This window comes from Balearica regulorum, chromosome 3, assembly GCF_011004875.1.
Source record: "Balearica regulorum gibbericeps isolate bBalReg1 chromosome 3, bBalReg1.pri, whole genome shotgun sequence".
NCBI classification, from domain to species: domain Eukaryota; kingdom Metazoa; phylum Chordata; class Aves; order Gruiformes; family Gruidae; genus Balearica; species Balearica regulorum.
In genome coordinates this window covers 71,664,351-71,674,421 of record NC_046186.1, presented here as the reverse complement: position 1 = coordinate 71,674,421, position 10,071 = coordinate 71,664,351, and the positions used below count along the sequence as shown (strand labels likewise).

Here is a 10,071-nt window from a genome sequence, read left to right as displayed (position 1 = left end):
CATTGCTCTGCTGGTCAGTCTGAAAGCCCACAAAGAAGAGCTGATACCTTTCGCTGCACATCCTTCCTTGGCAATGTGCCAACTGGGTTTTCATCTTTCCCTGTTTTTGTATGAAGGCACTTCACCCAGTGGAGCGCACACTGAGCCCTGGACCTTTGTGGTAGTTCAAGATCCGTATTTAAAACATAAGATTCGTGAGATCGTAGAAGAAGAAGAAGAAATCAACTACAAAAAAAGAATGGGAGACAGATGGGTTAATGACCTGAAAAGACTGAGGTATGAAAAAGTCAATTGGCTAAAGGGGATGAAGAGAGCTGTGTTTTGGTGTAGGAAAGACTATGTTGGGAAGTTTTAGTAGTCATGCTGCTTTAAAAAAATTATTATTATTATTATTATTATTATTATTATTATTCCCTCTTATTTTCAGATGCACACCCTTTCCTGTTGCATGGCTTTGTCTTGATTCTTAAGATGATGGGAATCTTACTGAAAGCACCGCAGTCTAGAAAACTGAAGGGATAAAAGAAGCTTGTCTTTATTTCTTTTAATATCCTTTTCCTTTTCTTCCTCCCTCTTGCTTTTAGTATATTTCTAAGATTCACATCTGGAAAGAAAAACTTAAAAATATGTGTAGAATTGTGCTTTGTTGGCTTGTTCATAAAATTGCCTCCAGTGAACGGGATTATATACTCTTCATTTTGAAACTTTTCCAAGTATTTGCCTCCATCATTACTTTTTTTTTCTATGTAACCTCTACTGGATAACTCTTGTCCCAGGTTTTTCCTATTGTTTGCCAAACAATAAAACTCCCAAAGCCATTGGGAATTTTGCTGCTGGCTGAGGGAGCCCCAAGGCTTGTACCTATGCAAGTGCTGAATTATGCAATATTTAATTGTTCCAAATGTCCTCCAAAGTCTGACCGACTTGCTTATGTTCACACAATGGGAAGACATCCACTGAGTCTTGGCTTGTCAAATGAAGCATATGTGCAAAGCTTTATAGGGTTAATTTGCCCTACTTGTTTCATAATGTTATCGTTCAGGTGCTTATGTGCTATGTGAATTTGTGTGCTGTAAACAACTAAAATGTAGGGGTTTTTTTATATTTTGAGTGAGAGCAGTAGAAAGCACACATTTTCTTATCTAAATCCTACATCATAATTGTACATATTGTCATTAAAAAAATTGGGAACCAAATGAATTCTAACAGGGCTGAAATACCCAGAAACAGAATACATTTTTTTGCTGTGAGAATATATTTAGGTTTACATATTAGACCAAGAAGTTTTGAACTTTTCTGCCAGCATTTTTCCCTGTGATCGTAAAAAAGTTGGCAGTGCTGGTAAAAGGTGGAGCTGCAAGTCTGCAAAATTCCAGGAATTAAATAATCTCAAGGGCATATGCTCATGAGACCAATTCATAGATAAGAGGTCAAGAACTACCTCCTATTTTTATGCAATTCCACCCTTCAGAGTCATCAACTCCTCAGCCAAATCTGTTAAAATTAAGAACTCTATTCAAGCTTTCTTCCCCCCCCCCCCCCCCGAAATGTTTCTATTTAAGCTGATAATACTTAATCCTTTGCAGTAAATGTTCTGAGCTTTAGTCTACTACTATAATTGTCGGGTACCTTTAGTGCCCCTTTGCTGATGGTAAACGTGACTTATGGGAAAGTGAAAAGGTCACAAAATAAATGTCTTAAACATTATTCTTTTGCAGAACAAACTGGATCAAAGAGTACTTGGACACTGCTCCCTATCTGATCCTCATTTTCAAGCAGGTATACGGGCAGCTTCCAAATGGCAAAAAGAAGACCCACTACTACAACGAAATCAGCGTTTCTATTGCCTGTGGTATCCTGCTTGCTGCACTGCAGGTACATTGACAGAACTGGGACAGTGGGAGTCCATGTATCAGTTTGGATTACATACCAAGACTATTCTGCCCAAATGAGGGTGGAACCCAATTTATATTTTAACATTATCAGTCCTCTGGATTATTCCAGTTCCTGGCAATATGTCTTAGTTTTGAGTTTTAAAGTTATTCTGCACAGGCCCACATCTGAGAAGGTGATTCCTACCCTCAGTACTGGTTAACAAGAAAAATATAATGCAACGTACTTCCAGAGTTGTCACACTTCTCCCAGCACAGGCTTCAGCCCCTGTGGTTTCTGCCTTATGCTAACAGGGTTGACAGGGTCTGCAGGTTATCGAAGCATGGCCATACAGTGCAACACTGGACCCTTCTTTTCAGTAATCCCTACAAAATGGCTTGACCCCAAATCATTTTTAGTATACAATGCTGGGGGAAAAAAAAATAAAATTCAGGGACATATTTCACGGAACAGGCTGTACTATTTCAATCAGTCTTTCCAAGGCATTTCTGAAAGTGAACTGATTTCTAAAGCTCAGCATGTCTGACACCAGCCAGTTGGATTTTCTCAGTGGTTTCCCAGTGCTCAGTTCTGCTTGCTGTATCCGATGTACTCACACAAGTGTTTAAATAGTAAAGCTATTCTGATTTTTAACTTGGCCTGTCAGTAGGATAACAGCAAGGTGCCACCTTTTATTTTAAGCCAGTTTCCTACCAGGAACTGCCATTTCTTGTCTGGTCTGTTTTGAGTGAGACCTCCCTGCCCACATTGCTGCTCCTTAGGAGAATCTTCAGGATGGGCAACCTGAGAAGTGAGCAGTGCAGAAGCACGTTGCTGGGGTGTTGCTGCTCTGCAGCTGCACAGGGCTCCATATTTTCCCTCCGTGGAGCTGAGAGCAAAGGGGATGCATAGGATGCAGGCAGAACCAGCACTGTGTCACTAGCGCCTCAGTCAAAAGCAGTAAGAGTGACAGGGCTCCACTTTTCCCTGAGCCAGCCCACCACCAGGTGAGACTTCTCCCTACCAACTGTTCGACTCCATAGTGCTCTCTCTTTCCCAGCTCTTCGAGATTAATTGACACCATTAAAGGTCACAGTGCCATGGACTCATAACATTCAGCACCACCACTGTTAGCTCTTCTCCTCTTTAGAAGATCATGGAGGTTGCTTAACGTGAGAGGCCCATTGCCTGAGCACCTCTTCTCGGCTGAATTTTATATCTCAAAGCCTCCCCCAATGCTTGCTTTACATAGAGAGGGAGACTGAAATCCTCATGTAGAACCCTCAGGAAGCGCCTCCGGTGCAGGACCACATTTGGGACAGTGTCAGCTCTTTACTATTTGTCAGATTGTTTAGCTCATTTGGGGGTTCTGACGTAAGCCTGAACATTGGCCACTGTGAGAGATGGCATCAGACTCCTGTTAGCAACTCTGAGGCAGAGCACGTGGCCCCTGTCCCTGCGAGGCACAGCTCTTGAGCAGGAACAAATGGTCACAAAGCTGCAAGACTTCTTTCTGCCAACTGTATGGGGGCCAGAACTGAAACATTTCTTTGTACGAGCCAGATGAACCCCATGGGATGATTTTCCAGTGATATCCCCACAACTGCCTCTCAGCTTCGCTGTAGCCATGGGTCCTCCATTACACTGAGCACTGCAGGCAGGCTCCTGCTGTACAACATAAAGATGTGTCAGGCAGAATAAGACATGTCAGGCAGAATAAGGCTATTTCCATTAGCCTGTGCTGTTGCTGCAGTGAAGAAATGCTCTATTTTTCTGTAAGCAAAGTAGATGTCTTTTATGGTACTGTTGAGGCTATTAGTAAATCAGGTGTTCCAAAACCTGCAGAAGGGTCTAATGAAGCAGCATTTCTGGGCTAGTCAAGAGGAGAATACGTACGGGTCTTGTGAGAGTAACGGATACAAATACAGAGCACAGCCCTCTGTCTCACTCTGTCGCTCTCTGTCTTGGTGCAGAACGCGGGTCTGTACACCGTGACCTCCACACCCCTCAACTGTGGCCCCCAACTCCGGGTGCTGCTCCAGCGCCCAGCAAATGAGAAGCTACTCTTGCTGCTCCCCGTTGGCTATCCCAAGAAAGATGCTACCGTGCCTGCGCTGACCCGAAAGCCACTGGAAGACATCATGGTGGTCATGTGAGGCCAGCGCCATGAGGAAGGAGCACACCCCTGCTGCCAGCTAGTAAGCAGCAGCCCGCCAAAGTTGTCACTACTGCTTCTGTGTGTATTCCTCCTACGTCACTGCTGCTCTGGCTGTTTACACCTGTATTTCTTTCAGTGCTAGTAATCATGGTGGCTGCTTCTACTACTAGCAGTGAGCAGTCAGGCACTGCGCGTTTGGCAGGTGCTGTTACCAATGGGCCCAGGCAGTTGTTCCAGGGCACACGTACAATGGCATTTAAATGACCTTCATCACTCGATTTTTCTTGTGCGTTGTAAGGACAAATCTTTCCTTGAATTGGAATGTATATTCTCCTTATACTTTTGTGATTACTGTTACACAGTTATTTTCACTTTAGAATTTTAATGGAGGTTGTATTAAAAGATATAAAGAGGTCAAACTCAGCTGTCATATCTGGATCAGTGTGTGCTATTTAAATGCCCCTACCCCCTCACTGTGTTCAGTTCTGCGTAGGAGGAAGCTGTTTTTCTCACATACAGCAGCATTTTTCCTACTTGATTGATCTCAATACCCAGCTTTCTTACGCTATTGCTGGTACAAGTATCTTCAGCTGGAGGAGCTGAAGGACAAGGTGTCCAAGTAATTTCCGTGTTACCATTAATTTATACATGTTCCAGGCACAGTTAGATCATATGGCAGCTATCAATCGTGCCCCCTATATTTGCTCCTTCCACTGGAAGCAGCCCTCAGGGAACTACTATTCTGGTTATCCTGTTTCTACCTACAACTATACCAGTTTAACACCCTGACATTTAAACTGCTTTAGAGACCCTGATACATGAAAGGTGCTTTCACGTCACACCAAATCAGGCATATTTAGGTTTATTTTAAGGCCGCTTCCCACAAAAGCAATGCTTCCTGCTAAAAGTCTTGACTAGAGGCAAGATGTGAACAGGCACCACTGGAATGGTTGATGCTACCGATAGCTGCGCTGGCAGAGCCCCCTCGTGGGATTGCGGTTCCTGCCGCCTTTGCGAGCAGCACAAGATGAAAACACTGAAACAGAGATGTCCTTCCCTAAAGCTGTCTTTATTCTGTGAAATACTTTCACACCCTGGTCTCTGCTGCATGTAACTTCAAGCAAATTCAGCCAAACTGGCTTCAGCCTTCCTTGGGGGTTGCTCAAGCTAACTTGCTGCACCTTGTCTGAACTCAGTCCTATTTAATGTGACCTGTTGTCAGCTGAGCAGGTGGAGGGGATAATATTTTGCAGAGGTATGGCTTTTTGTGGTGTCAATGCCTCTGTCACCCAATGAGAAAAACTATTTTCCTCTTTGGCAGACCATTTTGCTGGTATTTGGCAGGCGTATCTATGTGTTCACCTGTTTTACTAGCCCTGTTTCACATCCTCAGTGGTACAGCAATGGCAGGAAGAGTTTCTCATGCAAACCTAGTCTGAAATGAGCTTTTATAACTACAGTAAAATAAAACAAGAAGTCCTGTGTCTACATGCTTGTGATGTCTAAAAGCTAGTCAGGGAGAGAGGGATGAGCTGAACCAAGCCAAGGCTGACTGGTTGTTGGTCCCCAGTTATCAGGAATACATATTAAAGTCACTGTAGCAAGTTTTCCTTCTGTGCAGATGCTGCTCTGCCATATCAGGCCCCTTCACAAAGCAGTTCATACCTGCTGTAAAAGTATAAAAGCCCTAGTATGTTTATTTTAATTCAGAGTTCACATCGATAGAGGACTGAACCTCCATCACTTTGCCATCTTTTGTACAGCTACAGAAATCAACTACTTTTCCCTGGCCTCAGTCTGCAAAATACACGGCATATCTATTCTATGACAGCACTCAGAGAAGCTTTACCAAATGAATTAAACAGCAGGAGCATGCATATATAAGGCTATTTCTAGTATGATTTCATAAAAAAGAACTAAATCAATTTAAAAATATATACAAAATTGTCACAATAGCAAATATTGGTTTATACCAATATACCTCTTTATACCAAAGAAGATTACTGGTGGGTTTTTTCCCCCATGTGTTGATTCTGGAAACTAATATACACATAGTAGCTGAAAAAAAAACCCCAAGCGCTCGCACCTACCAGATGGGAAAGGTGCTATCCAGGAAAGCACTTCTGGAATCACAAAATGTAAGTAAAAGAAGAAGTATTTTCTTTTCTCCCATACAAATGCTTATTCAAATGCAAATACTCCAGTAGTATTACAAGTACTGATGATACTGCAGAGTCTCATATAAATCATGTTAGTGCTCCTGTTGCGACAAGCCTACTTGGAAGAGAACATTCTGGTAGGAATGCCTCCCACACAACTAGCAGGGATTTAATTTTTATATTTCTCCCCTTATTATGTTTAAAACCAAGATTAAAAGACTTGACAGGGTTAGCAAAAGATGCGGGAACTTGGCATCTCTCCTCATGATACCTTATGGCCATATCTCCCAAAGTCGGTGGACTCAGTCTACCCACCTTTTCTAGAAAATGACTGTACCACTCAGATGGGAACTGGGCCCTTTAGAAAACTTAGCTCTAAATACTAGTTTTCTAGAATCACAGAATAAGCAAGGTTGGAAGGGACTTTCAACGTTCACCCTCTCCAAACCTCTGCTCAAAGCAGGTCTGGTTAGATCAGGTTGCTCAAGGTCTTGTCCAGTCAAATCCTGAGCAACTTTAAGGATGGAGAGTCTATAACCTCTTCAAGCAACCTATATGTTTGTTCACTTCCATGGTAAAAAAATGTTTTCCTGCTATCTAAGTGGAGTTTCCCATGTTTCAACTGGTGTCCATTGCCTCTTGGCCTATTGCTGTGCATCTCCAAGAGAAGTCTGGCTTTGTCTTCTCTGTATCTGCCAATCAGGTAGCTGCAGATAGAAATTAGGTCTCCCCTGAGCCTTCTCTTCCCCAGACTGAACACAGCTCTGTGTGTCCTAGCTCCCTGGCCAGCTTGGTGGCATCTGTTGGACTTGCTCCAGCGTGTCTCTATCTTTCTTGTACTGAACAGGCCAAAATCGGACATGATACTCTGGACATGGTCTCACAAGTGTCAAACAGAGAGGAAGGATCACTACACTTTTAGTAATGCAGCCCAGGTTGTGGTTGGCTTTCTTTGCTGCTAGGGCACACTGCTGATTCATGTTCAAATTGTTGTCCACCATGTACCGTGGGGTCCTTTTCTGAAGAGCTGCTTACAGATAGCTGGCCCCAGCCTGTACAGTGGCACTGGGTTATTCTATGCCGGATGCAGAACTTTGTCTTTACTTTTGATGAAATCCATGAAGTTCCTATCAACTCATTTCTGCAGCCTGCTCAAGTCCTTCTGATTGGCATCCCCACTCTCCAGTGGTACAACCACTTCCTGCAATTTGGGGTCATCCCCAAACTTGCTATGAGTGCACTCTACCCTCTCATCTTTTGCCCTCACTTCTCTTCAGGTTATGGTAACCCTGCCCAGGCATATCTAGTTTAAAGTCTTGCCTACCAGGCTAACAAGCCTGTTTCCAAACATACTCTTGCCCTCTCTTTCTCAGATTCATCCAATCCCTGTTCAGTAGCCCTTGTTCATCAGAGCCCTGTAGTCGTAAAACCCTAGCCCTGCCTATGATACCAGCCACACAGGCAAGTGTTGACCCTCTGAAAGTGTCCACTTCTGCTCAGGCCTTTCCCCCAACCACAGAGGAGACAGTGCCTGGGCTGCCATGCCCTTCACCCTGCGCCCAGAGCCAGCCGGTCACTCTTGCTTGATATGCTCCCAGTCACTCCTGGCAGCATCAGCGGTGCCCACATGGATAAGTAGCAAGGAGCAGCAGATCCAGGTCCTGTGCAACATCCCTGGTCCTGACCCTGGCAAGCAGCAAACCTCCTGAGACAGGAGGGGTCAGCACGCAGGCTCCAGGGACCTTTCTCTCGCCTTTCCCATTGGTGGTGGCCCTCGGCTTGTGCTTCACTGTACCCTGGTGGGCAAGGCCCCCAGCACTGTTTCTGCTGTGGTTGTAGATCCACGGCTGCAGCAGGCACCCTCCCTCCTGTGGCCAGGAGCCAGCAGCTGCCAGCCCTCCCCACAGGTGGCCAGGGGATCTTGGTCTCTGAGAGGCGGGGAGGATGGAGGGTGGGGAAGCGTCACCGTGGAGCAGCAGATGTGTCTCTGAGAGAAGTGCTGGTGGTATCAGTAGCATTCACTGGCTAAACCCATGTGCCTGAGGGGTGCACAGACAGCTTGCTATCTCGCAATAAGGAAACAACCAATAACCAGGGTGAGACAGAGAGGAGTGTTGCCCAAGAGCAGACTGCGCTGGCCCTCTCTTTGCTGAGAAGGACGGTGTTGGCAGTCTTTGTGAGCTAAGTGACTCCCCACCCTGTTGGGGGGGAACACTTGGGAGGGCTTGTAGTTGTGTGAGACTGGACCTGCAGAGGTGAGAAGTGTCACCCAGGAGCAAGGGATGCCATGGCTTCTTTCTGCTGTGAGGGTAGATCTAGTGGCAGAAGTGTGAAGCACTGATGGAGTTCATGACCTAAATGTCACATGCTTTGAGGGGTGTTTGGGTGGACTCACAGTCTTATGAGAACAGCGATGCTGGGGAAGGAGGGGAGGCATGTCAGTCAGGAGAAACAGGCACCTGTACTGCAGGAATGTGCAACAGCATTCACAAGCGATGTAAAGGGTGCTGGGGGAGGTGTTCAGGTGGGCACATGGTCTCATGAAGAGGGACCTGCTAGGGAAGGAAGGGGGGAATTGTAGCCTGAGAGTAGCACATAGTTGTGCTGGGCTTTCCCTTTTCTGTCGAGGATGGTGTGGGTGGCAGAAGTATGTGGCAGGGATGGTGTCCGTGAGTGAAGTGACAGGGTCTTGTGAAGGAAGGGGTCTTTTGGCTGACCATGTAGTCTGCCGTGTAGGCATGGTCTCCCAGACCAGAAAGCAGCTGCCCTCTGGCCATCTCAGCAAAGAAGCCTCACAAGTGGCCTCAAGTCAAGACATTTCCTCTAAGCTGTATGATCTCTGTAGTCACCCTTAGGCCCTTTTGTTAAAGCATGCCTGTTCTTTATGGACAGTTATTGTCCTTGTTCACAAACAACAACTGAATGCCACCTAGTAAAAACATGGGTGTGGTTTTGGGGGAAAAAAAGGCTGCTAACATTGAATAACATTTCTGAGGCCTTTCTTCTTTGAACTGTGTGGACAAACTTCTGTGCATTCAAGGACCCTCATTGTCTGAGGTTAGCCAAATGGGCTTGAAATCAGGTGCAACACAGTGGGTTGCATAACAACACAGATGACTAAAGGAATAAGTATCACATGTTGTTAAAGCTTAGAACCATGGCAAACTGCCCGTCTCTTCCCACTGCATGGATGGCTAACTGGCATTGGTTTCAGTATGCCCTTGAATACTGAGCTGTAAGCTATTGCAGCTCACCTGGTGCTTCATTAGCAATCCAGCTGGCCATGAAGTGAGGTAGGGAAGCACTACTCCTGGAGCAGCAACATCTTACCCACTCCATCACTTTCCTTTCCAGTCTGGTGAGCCAGAACCCAATTGATTCTTCTAGAAAGTAATTTATATTTTTTTTAATCTTAGTTATTGAGAGAGCAAGGTTTGATGACTCTGTTACACTGGTATATATGCCCATCGCCTCCAAAGCTTAGAGCTCACCTATGTGATTGAGTGTAAGGTTCCCATAAGCTAGCTGAGCTGTAGTAACCAGCTAAGTGCACTGCTCTCAGCTTGAAGAAAATAGCAGGTTTTTGGTGTTTAGATTCTTTGCAAATAGTTTAAAGCTAAGTGCTGCTATCTTGCGTTTGATGGAGATAACTGTGCCCAATAACAGCTACTGGGTCTGAACTGGTGCACAGGGATGTATTAAGCTGTAGTTTATCAGCTGTGTATTTGAGTGCTTCTTGCCATATGAATTTATGCTAGTAAAATAAAAGCAAATAAACTTCTGGGTGTAAGGAAGTCTTAACATGGTGCTGTGTATCCCAGATGATATCTCAGGTTGTGGTTTCGCTCTAAGCTGCAGCACTTCAAAGATCTTTAAGCAAAA

At 45.0% G+C, this 10,071-nt stretch overlaps 1 protein-coding gene across 1 annotated transcript in view; it reads left to right on the top strand.

Moving 5' to 3' along the window:
* Positions 1–6,308, top strand: part of IYD (iodotyrosine deiodinase) — an 18,402-nt gene extending 12,094 nt beyond the window's left edge. The window contains exons 3-5 of the mRNA XM_010303118.2: positions 117–276; positions 1,719–1,875; positions 3,846–6,308. Coding sequence (XP_010301420.1) covers positions 117–276; positions 1,719–1,875; positions 3,846–4,028 — 500 coding nt within the window. The 3' untranslated portion in view covers positions 4,029–6,308. The remainder of the gene's footprint in view (positions 1–116; positions 277–1,718; positions 1,876–3,845) is intronic.
* The last annotated feature ends 3,763 nt before the right edge of the window (positions 6,309–10,071 follow it).